This window comes from Seriola lalandi, unplaced genomic scaffold (assembly GCF_002814215.2).
Source record: "Seriola lalandi dorsalis isolate HSWRI2012SDOR001 ecotype SW California unplaced genomic scaffold, Sedor1 jcf7180002054770, whole genome shotgun sequence".
Classification (NCBI taxonomy): domain Eukaryota; kingdom Metazoa; phylum Chordata; class Actinopteri; order Carangiformes; family Carangidae; genus Seriola; species Seriola lalandi.
In genome coordinates, this window is record NW_019525323.1 from 20,700 (window position 1) to 37,359 (window position 16,660).

The 16,660-nt window shown below is 37.9% G+C and overlaps 2 protein-coding genes across 2 annotated transcripts in view; both read right to left on the minus strand.

The window, feature by feature from the left end:
• LOC111669101 (adipocyte plasma membrane-associated protein) overlaps positions 1-4,559 on the minus strand; it is a 6,811-nt gene extending 2,252 nt beyond the window's left edge. The window contains exons 1-6 of the mRNA XM_087179034.1: positions 4,406-4,559; positions 2,685-2,774; positions 2,419-2,540; positions 1,825-1,926; positions 1,383-1,535; positions 1,173-1,296 (exon numbers count right to left, since the gene is read on the minus strand). Coding sequence (XP_087035160.1) covers positions 1,173-1,296; positions 1,383-1,535; positions 1,825-1,926; positions 2,419-2,540; positions 2,685-2,774; positions 4,406-4,407 — 593 coding nt within the window. The 5' untranslated portion in view covers positions 4,408-4,559. The remainder of the gene's footprint in view (positions 1-1,172; positions 1,297-1,382; positions 1,536-1,824; positions 1,927-2,418; positions 2,541-2,684; positions 2,775-4,405) is intronic.
• A 2,108-nt stretch (positions 4,560-6,667) lies between these two features.
• The window catches only part of rassf3 (Ras association domain family member 3), a 75,133-nt gene continuing 65,140 nt past the window's right edge, over positions 6,668-16,660 (minus strand). The window contains exons 4-7 of the mRNA XM_087179037.1: positions 15,573-15,746; positions 15,046-15,133; positions 13,392-13,507; positions 6,668-12,324 (exon numbers count right to left, since the gene is read on the minus strand). Coding sequence (XP_087035163.1) covers positions 12,175-12,324; positions 13,392-13,507; positions 15,046-15,133; positions 15,573-15,746 — 528 coding nt within the window. The 3' untranslated portion in view covers positions 6,668-12,174. The remainder of the gene's footprint in view (positions 12,325-13,391; positions 13,508-15,045; positions 15,134-15,572; positions 15,747-16,660) is intronic.

Genomic DNA, 16,660 nt, shown 5'->3' on the forward strand with positions numbered 1-16,660 from the left:
TTTATCTTAGCTTAACTGCTAGTTAAGTTAAACTTAGTCTGGTTTATCTTTGTATATCTTTTTAAGGTAATAGGTTAACATTAGTTTAGCTTTTCAGTTTAGTTTTCTTTCCTTTAATATCTTTTTAGCAGAGTTGGTCTTAGCTTAGACCAGTTTACCTTTGCCTAGTTTAAAGTTAGTGTTTGATTAGCTTCAATTAGCTTAGCTTAGCTTTTCAGTTTAGTTTAGCTTAATATCCTTTTAACCTAGTTAGTCTTTGCTTAAATTAGTTTACCTTAGTTTAGTTAGCATTTGTTTAGCTTCAATTAGCTTAGTTTAGCTTAGCTTAATATCTTTTCTAACCTAGTTGGTCTTAGCTTAAATTAGTTTACCTTAGCCTAGTTTAGTTAACCTTTGTTTAGCTTCGATTAGCTTAGTTTACCTTTGTAGTTTAGTTTGGCTTATTTAAGTTTTGGTTTGTTGTTTGTAAAGACTGACCTTTTAGCTTAGTTTAGCTTATATTTGGTTTAGTTTAACTTTACTTGGTTTAGTTTAACCTAGTTGAGAGCACTGCATTTATTTATTTTTTTTAAATCAGAAATTTACATTCTAAGTTAAACAGAAAATTATATATTTTGATATTCATGAACAACAGAGGCCTAATATTTTCTGTTTTGGCCACATTATGATTTTTCCTCTTTTCCCTTCAAACCAAAATGTCAACTTTACACACAACTGAGATTTCCTGGCAAGTTACAATGAAATAGGTGATAAAGGGTCATGACTGTTACGTGGATTAATAAGGATACTGGAAACCAGGTTTTTCTTTTACACGGCAGATTCAGAAATCAGGGTTGTCCTAAAAGCCTGGTGAGTTTTTAAGTGCACGTAAACACCGTCTCTCCTTGAGCCTCATCTGCAGTGCTCTGTGATTTGTTGAACTGAATGGACTCTCAGCTTTCTCTTTTCTGGCAAAGCAGCCAGATGGACGGGTAAAAAGAAGTGTCCTCATGTGGTTTTTGGAGAGCTGTGGTTTCTAAGCAACAGTGAAAAAAAAAACCTTAATGAACCCTGCTTGAATCAGCTTTCCTTTGCTTTATTATCTATTTGAAAACCACTTTTCAGAGTTACTTCACTTACCCTCTTTTCGACTCTTTCAGATTCTCCTCAGAGCTTTTCTTTTAAATTTCTAATCTCTCACCTCCAGTTTGACGTGTCTTCGTCCCCAGCGACTGGAAGAGTCGGTGAAATAGATGATCCCAGTTTGGGAGGAAATCTCGAGGCCGTTTAGAAAGGCGAAGGGAACGCCGTCAGCACCTGAGGACAGAGAAACAAGGAATTCATTTGCATATTATGAAGTGGGCTTTATTTAATATGCATGCCAGCACAAACACACACTATACCCTGTGAATTAGCCACCAGCAGAGTCTTTTCTCCAGTCGTCGGGTCGACGCTGTGCAGCCCAAAATAAGAGTCGGCGACAATCAGCTGACCGTGGCGATCCACACGAACACCATGAGGACGACCGCAGACAGGTTCATAGTCTGTGCTGCTGCCTGCAGCCACAAAGACACAAAATACTCAGTATGTTTTCAAATGTCTTTGTGATTTAACATATTACAGCTGCTGATGTTGATGATTTTGTAAGAAAACAACCGAATCGTTCTTTTTCGAGGCTCTTGATTTTAAGTTATTAACAATTTTCATCCCAAAACATCCAGATTTTGAAAAGGGGAGAGGATGTGTTTCTAGTTTCTAGTAACTGAGGGTGAAGTGAAGTGTTGGAGGAATAGAGGCAGGACGCAGGAGCCTCTGAATAAAAACACAGAAGAAGAAAAAACGAACCACATTCTGGCAGATTCTGTCCCATCTGAGTGACGAGGGTGAGGCTGTCATCGAGACCGATCCTCCACAGCTTCCCGTCCACTGTTCCTGTGTACACGTTACCTGACACACACACACGCACACACACACACACACACACACACACACACACACACACACACACACAATATGAAAAACATGTAATGAAACCAGGTTTCCATGTGACATAAGGGGGGAATCAAGGGACAAAACACCTTCCATAGAGCACAGGCAAAGGTCAAAAGTCATAACGATTAATTGATTAGTCGTTTAAAGTGCAACTATTTTGATAATCAATTAATCATTTTGGTCTAAGCTAAAATTCTAACTATTTCTTAGTTAAAATTTCATAAATGTCACCGGCTGCTGCTTTTCTGTCATATCTGATTACAAACTGAATATTTTGGAAGCACCAACATTTTATAGATAAAATAATGAAATCAATTAACTATGAAAATAATCCACAGATTAATCAATAAGGGCAATAATCATTAATTGCAGCTTTATTCAGACCATCCAACCCCTGAGTCAAAAAAATGTGTGATCCCAGACACACACTAAATCCAGAATACTCACCGTTCCCATCAGCAGTGAAGGATTCTGGTCCGTGTAGTTTACCAGTGAACAGCCTCTGGCCATTCTGCAGGCGGGTGTTGACGGCCAGCGGCCCCTCGAGGGCCGGAGGGGGCCCCTTCAGTCTGGAGGAGCAAATATTTTTTTAAGAACCTTGTATCACTTATTGTGTCTATAATAGTTAAACCCAAGCGCGTGTGTGCGTGTGTGTGTGTGTGTATGTGTGTGTGTGTGTGTGTGTGTGTGTGTGTGTGTGTGTGTGTACTTACACATGTGGTTTGGGGTCTATGGGAGAAGGCAGCAGGTAAACTCCAACAGCCACAGCGAGCAGAGCCACAAACACTGATCTCCTCCCCAACCTGACGGAGAGCGCCACACACAGATAATCTCTAATCTCTGCTCATGGCATCAATCCTCTTTATTCATTCCTTGACCTTTGACCTTTACCCAACAAAATCAAATTAGTTCATCATTGAGTTCTAGTGAATGTTTGTGCCAAACTTGAAGATGTTCCTTCAAGGCGTTACCGAGATATTATGTCCACGAGAACAGGACGGACAACCTGAAAACAACATGGCTCCGACAAGGAGGAATAAAAACTCCAAAAATATAAAAATTTATTTTTTAAAAATTCAAATAAATATGTTAAATATACCGCCACTGTGTAAATCAACACCACTCTGGGATAATAAAATAATTCAAACATATTTTTAGATTTTCATATTTTGTCATATATCTAACATTTTTACAACATTTACAACCAATTAAATCAATTAATGATCCTTTTAATAACTCAATTTAAAGCCTGAACTTTTACACAATAAGAGAAGGATGGAGAATAGACCCTGACCGAGTCGTTTCATTTACTTGACGCACATTGGGCCTCAATGTGAAAACAGCTTTGGTTTAAAACCTCAATCTTAAAAGGACTCTGTTCTCACTATCTGTCGGTCACACACACACACACACACATGTGCACACACACGCACACACACACACCCCGAGGTGAACTTTGACTCTGTATAAGATGTTTCAGAGGATCTGCAGTGTGCAACACAAACCTAATCCTGTCCATTACACACAGTCACACTATGGAAATCAGTTCCTTGTTCCTCAGCTGATAAGAGAAGGTTAAACAGGCAGAGGTTCAGATATGACATCCGGACACTCAGCCAATCAATATCTCCAGTCTTTTCTCCTCACTCCTCCTCAGTGTGAAACTGTGTTTGAAAGTTGTTTTTAAATTCTACTGACTGAAACAGATCATTACATGTTCATATTCATGCTTTATTCACAGGTTGTATAATGTGCACTTGCCCTTTAAAAAAACAAAAAAAACTATGACTTCACCTGGTTGTGTAATTCATCCCGACACACTGGGATGTATAAGTATTAAAGATTTACTGGTTCAGGTGTGAAGAGGTTAATGTGCACGGACAAGAAATGACACTTTTGAACCAGCAGATATAAATGATTAAAAATGATTTCAACTGTTATCAGCTCATCAGCTAATGTTGCCTGACAAAGTGTCTCATGCAGATGCATCATTAAAAACAGGGCGTCAAAAACTTTATTATAAAATATGTAATTCTTTATTCTCTCCTGCAGATATTATAGACACTAATATAATTCACAGGTGAACTGAGTGATCTGGTTGCACGGATCTGTTCAGGTATTGCTTCCTGCAGCTGTGCGGATCGAGATTAGCTCAACAGGTAACAGCTGAGCCGATGGTTCAGGTTCATTGTTGTAAAAATAAAAGCCGGTGTGTGTGTGTTTCATTGAAGCCGAAAAGTAGATAAACTCACGAGGACTCCCAAAAGAGTCACGAATTAATTTTCACATCGCGTCTGTTTTAATGATGAACAAAAACTCCTTAAATTGATGGATGTTTTAACGCGGTTTGGCAACGCCCAGAAAACCTTGACACTTGCGAGTTTAAATATTTTTTATTTTGTGCGAGTTAAATTAAATAAAGTGTCAAACTTACATGTTTGAGTTTTGAGTCGACGTCTCTTCTTCCCGTTGGATCTCACAGGTCTGACTAAGGAGCGATGAATGAGTGTGTGTTTGTGTGTGTTAGAGGCTGAGGAGTGTGTGAAAGACACCAGAGTTTAAAACGAACACTTCCGACTTGGACTTTCAAAATTAAAGCCGCGTCCGGGAACAAGTTTTCATTCCATAATTTTTTTATGTTTTTATTTTTTGCATTAGGGCCATATGTGATTTTTTCTTCTCAGAATTAAAGTTAAAGTCAGAATTCTAAAAATAAAATAAAATAAAAAATAAAATTCACATATGGCCCTAATCCTCTTCCGTACTGTCACTTTAAGAGCCAATGTTCAACTTGACTTTAATACTGAAGGAAATGTAATTAAGGTCTGAAATTTGTTTTTGTGCCCTTGTTGACCTTTCTGGACATTTTATACTTTATACCAGCTTCATTCATTAATTTACTTAAACTGCACTTATTTTGAAATGGAGATGGTCTTTGCTTCAGGTGAGTTGGCTCACCTGTGCTATTAAACACTGCAGGAAACCCTGATGTTAAAAACAGACTGTGACACTGGTCCCCACGATAAGACACCAAGATTTTGTGATAATACAGAATCTGAATTAGTCAACATTGTGCTGTAGTGGTGTAAATTACAAAAGGCGAGTACAAATAGATGCAAAATGACCAAAACGAGACATAAAACAGCTACAAGGAGACACACGATGACCAGAGAGACGTAAAATGGCTGAAAAGAGACACAAAAAAATGCAAAATAATCAGGACAAGACACAAAGTGATGACATAAAGACACAAAAAATAAATAAAGAGACAAAACAACCATATGAAGACGCACAAGACTCATACCAAGAGACAAAATGATCACGAAGAGGAAGTAAATAGAGACACAAATTGAGCAAAAAGAGATGTAAAACAACTAAAAAGACTCTTTCCATCTCACTATTATATCAGAGGGGTGGGGGGTAATTTTACATGTCAGTGAACAAAGGCTGATTGTATCATAAAATATATCTCTATGTTTATATTAAATACCTTTAAAGCCTCATCAGCGACCATGGACGTCATTTTAAGCTTTTATTTTGAAGGCAGTGTTGTCCTTCACCGTGGATATTTTTTCGGTCTGCACTTCTGCAGCTTTACAGGTTACACAGTTTAGTGTGTGTGTGTGTGTGTGACAAACATCCAGAGTGTATGGGTGGGGGTGGTGGGGGTTCCCACTTCTTGTCTAAGAGGTTATATGAGTTGGGGTCAAACAGAGGACAAGAGGAGGAGCTGCTGTGTCTGCTGCCAAAACTCTGTCAACAGCAGAGCAGCAACTCCACGCCACTGAGCTGTGGAAACAACGTGAACAACCCTGACAGCTTTGAATGAAACCGGTGTTTTGCCAGAAATATGAGGCTCCAGTTGCTTAGTTAATTTTTCTCTCCATAGAATCCTACATATATTGAGGAGCTAGTTAGCTTAGCTTAGCTTAGCATACAGACTAAATAGAGGGAAACAGCTAGCTTGGTTCTGTCTGAAAGTTTTAAGTTGGTTTGGATAAAGTTTTTCAAAAAATCTGATTTAATTAGATAAACGAGAAAGGAAGGAACAGTTTACTCTTCTTCTCATGTCCTTAATTGGTTTTTGTCAAGTTTATGAATCTAAATTTAGATCTTGTTTTCAGTTAAATATTAATTATTGATTAATGTCAGAAAAGTGAATTTCTGCAGGTTTTGTTTCACAAACAAAGATTTTCTATTTATGATCAAATATCAAACAGAAAACAAGCAAATCCTCACATTTTAGATGCTATAACTTAAAGTTTTTTGGCATTTTTTCTAAAAAGAAATTACTTAAACGATGAACCCTTAAATGCATGAGTGGACCCAGTTGACCTTATAGCTAAAAACATTAGAAAAACAATTATTTTTGTCATTTTTTGACATTTTAACACCAGAACATTGTTAAAGACAAGTAGTTTAACCAGGGAAAAATGAATGAATTAGACAGGGTGTAAAATAGTCCTGGTTCTTCAATGACCTGAGGTGTGATTTAAGGGTTAATCAAAGTCGTGGCTGATTAATTTTCTTTCGATTTAGTATAAAAACAGATGAAACAATCTGCTAAATAATCTAATTTATAAGCTCAAAACTTGTTGAAGGATGAGACGCCCGAGGAGCTCGACATGCCTCATGACAAAATCTATTTAAAATCAAAATAAAGAAGAAAACAGAGATGCACGAAAACACACAGACCTTTCTGTTTTAATTTCACCTTTAATAGACGCGGCCCTCCTTGTCCGAGGGAAGGCCACATTTGATTGAGAGATACCTACAAAAATAAACCCGCCTCAGTCAACTGTTCGCCTGCAGGGAGGAGCTGCAACACAAAGCAACGTCCGGTGAAACAGTCTCTCCTCTGCAGGTCTGATTCTCCGCTGCCGTCAAGACGTTTTTAGGAAGGCACTGCTGAGGCCACAGGTCGGGACGTTTCAGACCTGAGCTCAAAGGCCAAAATTCAACTAAAGCTTTCAATAACTTTAAATCTTGCATTGGCTTGAAATTGAACTAAGAGGATTAATCATGACAGACCCCCCTCTGCGCTCACACAGGAGCTTCTTTGAGTCTAAATTGCGACGATATTTTTGGATTTTTGCAGCTCAGGTCTGAAATTAAAAAAAAACCCCAGTGACCGTTTTATTTTTTTCCTCAAGTGTAGAACAACAGAGTGAACTTCAGATGTTTACAAGGGAACGCATCATGTGAGATAATCACAGAGGATCTACTGTGTTACCTCTAGTCCCCGTGTACAACAACAAAAAAAAAACTATCACAGGAGAATAAAATAAACTCAGTAAATGAGAGAAGAGCTACACACAGATCTTTGGCATTTAACATTACAGCTTGTGGCTGTTCAAACTGGAGTCACAGATTGTACTAAACTGATCTTAAGAGCCTGAAAAATCATTAATCGATTAACAAAATTGTTGGTGATTAGTTTCTTAGTGTTTTTTTTTTTTACTTAAAATTATCGTGGGGACAAAACTAGGGCTGCAGCAAACGACTGATTAATCATTTTGCCGATGAAGTGTCAGAAAACAGTGGAAAATCGGCCTCAAACTCAACAATATTCAGTTTACTGACATAAATGACAAAGAAAAGCTGCAAATCCTCACATTTAAGGAGCTGAAACTGCAGCACTTTTAGCATTTTTGTAAAAAATAATTGCTATTAAATGGTGTAACAAAAACAAACCCGATATGAATGTTTAAAACTTTTGTCAAACTGTAATTTAAAGGTCAAGAATGAACGTTCAAGCTCGTTCGCACGCTCTCTGACTCTGTTGAACAGCCTCAAACCCAGATCTCCTAATACACAACAGGTATCACATATCAACTCTTCATACTTTAACACTACTGGCCCAAAAGCTTCATAATAGATAAAATTCATCAACGAGCCTAATTTATATTACGAGCAGATCCGACAGCATTTGAAAACTTTCAAAATGGCGCCTCCCTGCCGCTCTATACACGGTAACACATGCTTTTAATGCTTAATGTTGAACAGCCCAGTAGTGTGAACAGGAAGCACGTACAAGGAGACAAACATGCGAGAGTCGAGATTCAAATCAACCAGTTTCACAGTCTAAAGCTAAAACAGAGCAAAAATCATACGGAAGCTCGTTGAGACATAAAAAATAAAATGAGAACGAAATGAACTTCTGTCACACTGTACTTCCATTTGTTACAATAGAAAAACATTTGATTATGAGTAGAGCTTAACAACATCTTTCAAATTAAGAAGATGGAGTATTAACTGTTAAGATAAAGTACAGAGTGTAATGGCGGTTTGGTGGTTTGCAGGAGAAAAAAAACAAAAACAAAAACAAAAACAAAAAAAACCCGTCTTCCCTGATTTCAAAGTTAAAGTGCCCCCAAAAAATAAAAAAATAAAAAAATAAAATAAAACTATTAATGGATACGACTCGTCTGGTCTGATGTGTTTAAACAGTTAAAGTTGTTTATAAGATACACAAACAACAACAACAACAACATGGCTTTAAGATTCATTAACTGTTTTCATGCAGACTGTTGTATCACTTTAAATTATAACATATGGAGGCAAAATTAGGCCAAAAAAATATGAATTTTTATCTTATATCCAACATTTTAATTTCAGGTTTTGCAAAGTCTTGGCGGCACAAATAAAGTTTTTATAACTTATTCTATAAATATCTAAATATCTATAATCTATAAAACTTTTAGGTCAGAGAATGACGAATTTAATTTGAACTTGAATATAGTTTTTTAAAAATAGTTACTTATACACTTTCTATAAATTTGATGGTATTTAAATTTCAACATTAAATATTCAGGGACTGAAAAAAGCAACAAAAAAAGCCCCAAAAAACAAACTCCAAAAAACTACATTTCCCATCATGCAACTTAATAACTTCTTCTATTACATCCTCCCTGACGCCGAAATGTGCAGTTTAATTGCCACCATTTCAGTGGCGTTAAAGATTCAAATCTTTGTGGCCTTTTTTTTTGCCTCCATAGATTTAACCCAGTGTTTGATAGTAGAATAATCCAGGGTTAAAACCCCTTTAAATAAAACTCTCTAAACTATATATGTTTTTCCCTCCAGTGGGAAGAAGCCTCTAATATATATTTTTTGCTCCAGGCAACACCACAAAGAAAAATATCTTTGGTTATAACATCAAAAGTTAAAATAAAATCTATAAAGATAATTGATACGTTTGACACAGAAAAGAGAGAACAGTTGCAGCGTTTGTCCACTGGACGGCGATATTGTACAACAGTCTTCTACAGAAACGCAACCACAGCACCATCAGTGTGACTTCATTCAGTACCTGCAGCTCAAAACAACAAAGCATTTTACATCAGTTTTGATGAATTATGATCATTTAAAGTCTGATTTGTAGTTTAAGTTTTGTGATTTTACTTTACTTTTCTCCTCAGATACCAGAATAACCGCTGATTAAAAGAAAAAAAAAAAAGTTTTCTACAAAAGCCTCTTTGGTCTTCAAGCTATAAATGATAAATTATAAGCCAAAGAAGACATTGCATATATATTTAAGGCAGCTATTTACTTGCATCACCATCACAAGATCTTTCATGGACACAGAACTGCACAAAAAGGCCATAACCTTTATAATTTTGTACCTTCTTCTGCATGTTCTGATGCATATTTATCTTAAATCTTACCCTCTACTGTTTATTCCTTCTATCTTCCTTTCCTTGTTTTCCACTGTAATATTTTTCCCTTTCATCCACCAGGAATAAAAGCTGATATCCGAGTTGACGAAAAGGTCACGGCTGCACATTTTAACTCGAGAAAGGAGCATAAAAACACAGGCGTCTTTAAATGAAAGCGAACAGGACAATGTGGCCATTTTTCCTCCCCTGTCTTCTGCAGCTATCTGCGCCTCACAGACCTCCTTTTCTCTCAGCAGTGGATTAAAGGAGCTTTCATGAATGCAAAAAGAAAAAAAAAAATGAGCATGCAGTTAATCACGGCGACTTGTGGTTCGAGGAAAATCCCGTCATTGTCCTCGAGGTTACAGTCACACTGCTTCGACATGACAGTCTTTCCCACCGAACACTTCTCAAACAAGACTCTCTCCTCCTACCTTCCTCTGTCTAATGTTTGTTTTTTCTACTTCCTCTGAACCGCTCGCTCGACTTCCAGAAACCGGTCAATTGTCACTCCTCCCTCCTCTGACCGCACAGTGTCAGAGGTCAGGGGTCACATCAGTCCAAATCACATCAGTCCGTTCAGTTCACGCTTCATCAAACTCCGCTGGTGGCGTGAAAATGCAAACAACGACTTTAAATCCCACCAGTTCATGAACATCATCATCATCATCATCATCCTCCTCGACAATCGACGCTTTTTACAGGCTGCAACCAAAACTTAAAACGACTTCCTCTGCTCACGAGCTTCTATCTAACACTCTATTATTTCTATCCTGTCTTCACTAAAACCTTTCCTTTCAGGAACCACAGACGTGGAGTCACATTAAACCTGAAATTTACTTCTCTACCTTCATTTTACAACATCCAGTTTCAGGCCGTCCTGTATGGAATCTGAAGTGTGCCATTAATAAGATTAATTTAAAAAAAAAAAAGTAATTATTAACTGATTAATTAAGTTTGCAATAAAATTATGCATTACAAACAAAAGTAAAATGTAAATAAATATATTTTTAAGGTTATTTTTATAAATTTAGTTTCTATATCGTATATTTAAAAGCAAGAAAATAATGGAAATAAAAGTCACATTAAAGTTGCCAGTTAATAAATCTGTTTAATTGTTTCATTTGTAATGGAACTGCTTAATTAATTTTAATTTTAAGTTGTTTATTCTAGTTTTCGTTATCCCACTAACTGATGTGTCGGCTCTTCAAATTTAAATTGTAAATGTTACAGCAGGATACAAATAATTTATGAGATGAAATATAAAAAGGCAGCTACATTAGCAAGTGGGATAACAAAACGTTTTCATAAGCTTTTTAAAACTAAGTTTTTCTTCCATATTAAAATGCATTTAATTAAACGTTGTTTAAAAAAACAGAAAAAGTATGAAGCCCTTTTTTATTTTCACCATTTACAGGCAAATTTAATTAATCAATTTATAGTATGTGGTTGTATGCGTCTACTTTATTGTCTGATTTACCAACCCTCTATAATAATAAAAGAAGCACAAATAAAGTAAAAACAAGATAAAAACAAATGTTTACATTATATTAAAAAACAAACAAACTAAATTTCTCTTGGCACACTCGAGACTCCATACTCTGTATTTGTTCCTTTTCTTGATTCAGAAATATTCCTCAACTTTCAGGGTAATTCAAGCAAAACTTTGACTCATTTACTTGTGGATTATTCTCTGATTTCTCTGTTAATCTGTCGCGTAAATATAAATACAGATTCTGGGCCTGTTTGTGATTTTAAACTTTATATCCAGTGGTGTCCGATGCTCGTGCTGTTTGTGTATTTACCTCGAGTAGAAGTCTGGATGAACTATTCTCTGTGTCTGTGTCAGCAATCAAACCGTAGAATAAACTAAGACTTTGTTTTCAAAAGGAGAAAAAAAAACAAAACAAAACAAAACAAAACAAAACAAAAACAAAAAAACAATAAAAAGCTTCACCCATATAAATTAAGAAAAAATATGTACAAACACATTAAATAAAACTCTGACTCAATTTATGGCCTTGAGTCTTTCACAAAGGATAAAAACTGGGGGAAACAAAGAGGAACTGCATAAATTACGTGACAGCAGGACAGTGAGAGAAGAAGAAATAGAAGCAGAAGAAGAAGCAGAAGAAGAAGAAGCAGAAGCAGAAGAAGAAGAAGAAGAAGAGGAGGAGAGGGATGGAGAGAGGGAGAGAGGATGAATGAATATGGCACAACTGAGTGAATCTTTGGTGTTTGCAGACGGAGCAGGCAGCAGTTTGAAGTCTTCAGCTCCAGTGACGTACGTCCAAATCATGTCCGTTTGTCCTTCACAGTTTTTCTCTGTCCTCTCCTCGTCTTTTTAATCATCCGTCTCTCTGTCTGTGTCTCCGCTGGATCCTCTCTTCTCGTTCTGCATTCACATCCCTCTCTCCGTCGAACTTTACACCACATTTCTCCTCTGAGGAGGTGTAAAAAAAAAAGAAAAAAAAAAAAGAGAAAAGAAATCACCTCCTCCGTCCCTCTAGGGGGCAGTAGTCCTGGTTTATGGAGGTTAAGTCCTTTAAGAGGGCCCTCGGACCTCCGTCAGCGCCTCCTGCAGTCTCTGGCGGTACGCCTCGTAGCGGCGGGTCACCGCCTCCCTCTGCTCCTGCTCCTCCTTGTCGAGGATCCGCAGGAAGTTACGCAGCTCGGGGATGGAGAAGGCGTCCCACTGAGGAGGAGAGGAAGCAAGAAAACTTTATTTATACATCACTTTTATTTATTTATTTTTGTTTGTTTGTTTGTTTACTCCACTTCTTAAAACGCTGATGTCGTCGTTTGTTTTCCTTTGGGTTTCAATAGGTTTTTATAGTTTTTCTATTTGATTATTTCGCTCTTTTCTGTCTTTATTTTATTATTTATTTTATTATTGGGTATTTTATCTGTTCTCTTTCATTGGCCTGATTCTACTTTATTTTATTGTCCTGAACTGTTCAAACTGAAGTTTCCACTGTAAAGTGTTTTGTAATTCTGTTTATGAAAAGTGTTTTACAAATAAAGTTTATATGATAATGTTTATGTGGGTATTTCTTCTTCTTTTTAAGATTATCTAAGTGGATTTTCTCTTTTTATTATTATTATTTTCTTCGTGTAAATGATGCTAATGAGAATAATAATGGTCACAATGATTCTTGTTGTTATCATTATCCTTATTAAATGACCCTGAATCTGGAAACTGTAGTTGTATTTATTTGCTCTTTTGTTATTTGTTTTGACTCAGTTGCTCTTTGGTTTCTATGGAAACAATAAAGAACAATGTGGCATAAAAATCAAGAAAGGGACAAAGAAAGAATCCAGAGGAACGAGGGGGAGGAAGACGAGTTGGAGAAGAAGAAAAGATTTTTGTATCGTTTAAAAGGAAAAACAAAAACATGCATCACAGAAATAATGTTCTAGTCAACAAGGAGGAGAAAGAAGAAGAAGGGAACAGGAGGAGGAGGAGGAGGGGAAGAGGTAAAAGGAAGATTGAGAATGATGAAGGAAGAGGGGGAGGATGAAGAGGAGGAAGAAGTGAAGTAGATATGGAGGAAGATGGTGGAAGAGAAGGAAGGAAGAGGAGGAAGAGATTGTTGGATGAGGAGGAGGAGAAAGGAGGAGGAAAGTTTAAAAGTTGAGAAAGCGAAGGAGGAGAGAAGAAAGCAAAGAAGCAGAAAGGAAAAAGACGGATAAAGACAAAGTGAAGAAACGTTGAATTAAGGAATGAAACTGTAAAAGTCATTAGAGGTAAAGAAACGTTACCACGACTTCTCCCGTCTGTTGTTCTCTCAGGACGAAGCTGAGCGTGTCGGTGTCGGGTCCCGCCACCAGACGAAGAAACAACGGCTGCTCGCCATCCGACAGCTTACACACATACACTGCAACACACACACACACACACACACACACACACACACACACACACACTGGTTAATTTAGTCTGTACAGTTTGCGCTTCCATCAAACCACATACATGCAGGCAGAACTGCGGTTACTGCATATAAATCCTGCAGTGTGTGTGTGTGTGTGTGTGTGTGTGTGTGTACATATAAACAGACATGGCAGAGGATGAAAGGATGGGTGCGGCACATTAACGACCAGTAATTTACAAAAACAGAATGAAGGAGAAAAGAATGATTCATGTTGTTAGACTGAACTAAGTATCACAGAAAAAAAAACAACTACTGGCCCTTTAAGGCTAAAACTGATTATTGGGGAAAACAATAATAAACAATAATATTTTAAATATAGACTTATACACAATAACAACTTAAATGATAAATAAGACCAAAATATATTGAATCTGATTGGACAGACATGAGAGCGGTATGTACGGTGGCCCTTAGAGCTCAAAACACATGCAAATAGAGCAGTGGTTCCCCAAACTGTGGGGCGGGGCCCCTGGTGGGCGACAGAGGTACTGCAAGTGAGTTTCATTTTTAGTGAAAAGATATTATATATCTAAAATACACTTATTTAAATAATGTTTTGAAATGTTTTAAAACTAAATTATCTTTATAAACATTATGTTTTTTTGACACTTTTCATGTCAAGTTCCTGAGGATGTTTTCTCAGTGTGTTGCAGTGTGACGAGCCCTCGGGGGCCACCGTAGCTACAGATCTTCTCCTCCGACTCTCAGTAAGAAAACGAATGTTGAACTATTCCTTTAGGATCTCAAAGCCACTGTTCAAGGCTCCTTTAACCTCAAACTAACCCGTTGTATGTACAGACACACGTCCTCAATTGGAGCCACCGAGTTTCATCCTGAAACTGAAAGTCACAGACGTTTCTATATTTCTACACAGATCGTCTAAAAAGTTTATATTTGAGCTTTGTGGTGTAAAACACGGCTGTTGTGAGACGTATAGTCTAGACAGTTTTTTATTAGCCGACTGTCTCACTGTACATCTCCAGTAATGAGAGAAAACCAGAGCAGGAGCTTATATGACAGCAGCAACATGAAGCTTTTGAGGGGAAAAAACCCCCAAATCTCTATAAAAGTTTGGGGGCAAAACGTTTCACAGGCTTGAAACGAGACATAAAAACACGTCGCACACATTTAATAAATTTACGATTAACTTTGGGTCGTGTTTTATAGTTTTAATTCATGTATAAACTTTTGTCTTTTTCTTGCTTGGAGACGCTGATTTGTCTGACACCCGACGACCTGCAGCAGCTGTCGATTCATAGAGTGTGTGAATGTGTGAGTATTTATATGTGTATGTGTGTGCGTGTGTGTGTGCGTGTGTGTGTGTGTGTGTGTGTTCCTGGTGAGCTGTTGATAGTGGGGAGAGCCCTGAGGCATCCAACACCCAGCAAGATGAGGGCGAGGCATCCAGAAATACACACACACACACACACACACACACACACACACACACACACACACACACACACACACACACACAAACTTACCCTGCTCCTCTCTGCGGCAGCGTTTGTACAGGGCGTACTTGGCCGGGTTGTCTGCGACTGTGAACTTGTTCAACAGGGCGACGATCACCTGCACACACACACACACACACACACATTAGTTTTTTTCACATGTGGCTCTAACTCTCTTCCGTAAACATGTGTGTGTTCAGATCAGCACGTTGTTTGCGGTCGGTTTAACCCACAGTTAAAAGTTAATTTCCCCAAAGTGAGTGAATGTGAAACTTGAAGCAGGACTTTGTGTTTGAATGTAGTTTCATTAAAAGCCTCTGATCTGCCTCAGTGTGTGAAAGTTATTACACATGAATAAACTGATAATAACACATCTGTAATAAACCGATGTTCCTCAATCAGCTCAGGTTCATGAACTCAGAGGAGCCGATTATTAAAGTTCAACATCAGCCTGAGACTTCAACCCACATGTCCTCACATCTTAATTAAGTTATTCAGCAGGCTGTGTGTGTGTGTGTGTGTGTGTGTGTGTGTGTGTGTGTGTGTGTGTTAGCCACCTGTCGGACTGTGTTATTGGAGCTGATGTGGAGTGTGTTGGTGACTCCTCGGGGCAGATAAAACGCCTCCTCCAACACGGCTCCTCCTGCTCCTCTCTGACCCCCCCGCACCGTCACCGGCCTCCTCAAGTCCATCTGGACTTTGATGAAACCAGTGTACACACCAGAGGAACCCTGGGAGAGAGAGGGAGAGAGAGAGAGAGAGAGAGAGAGGGAGGGGGAGAGAGAGGGAGAGAGAGAGGGGGGGTGGAGAGAGAGAGAGACAGAGAGAGAGAGACAGAGAGAGAGACAGAGAGAGAGAGAGAGAGAGAGAGAGAGAGAGAGGGAGACAGAGAGAGAGGGAGAGAGAGAGAGAGCAGCATTATAATCTGTTCCAACTCTTGTTATTACAACGTTTTTATTCTGTGGTGAAAACAACAGTAAAACTAAATAAGAACGACTGGCAGCAAAACGTCGTCTTTCTGACTAAACTTTATGAAGTTGATTAAAACCTGACAATATAAAACTCGAACAAAACAACTAACAATTGTTTTAATGTAAAATCTTATCTGAGATCTGCAGAATCGCTTTTCTTCGTTTTCTCCTGATCAACACTAATGATCAGGTGCTAAAAGAGCTGCTAGAGCTGAAACTGTTAATCAATTCACTCATTAATCAATCGTTGTTAAGTTAATTTCAACTGTTTTGATAATTGAACTATCATTTTAGTTTCTTCTCAATCAGAATCTGCTGATTCCAGTTCAGTAAACATGAGGATTTTCTGCTTTTTCTCTGTTTTAAATGAGTTTAAACTGAATATTTTTAGGTTCTGGACTCTATTCAACCATTTTATAAACTAATTAAATTAATCAAGAATATGATCGGAGCATCAGTCCATGAGGGAAAGAATCGGTGGTAGCGGCCTTCAGAATAACCCATCGTTAATCTACAGGATCAAACAAACCGAGCTCAGGTACGACAGTATCACCTGACGTGTTTAACTGAATTAAAAGTTTCCAGAGCTGCAGTTCGAGCCACACGATCTCTCCACGTGAGACCAGTTCACCCCAATAAAGCCCAGTGAGTCCTGCAGGACAGATGGCTGCAGG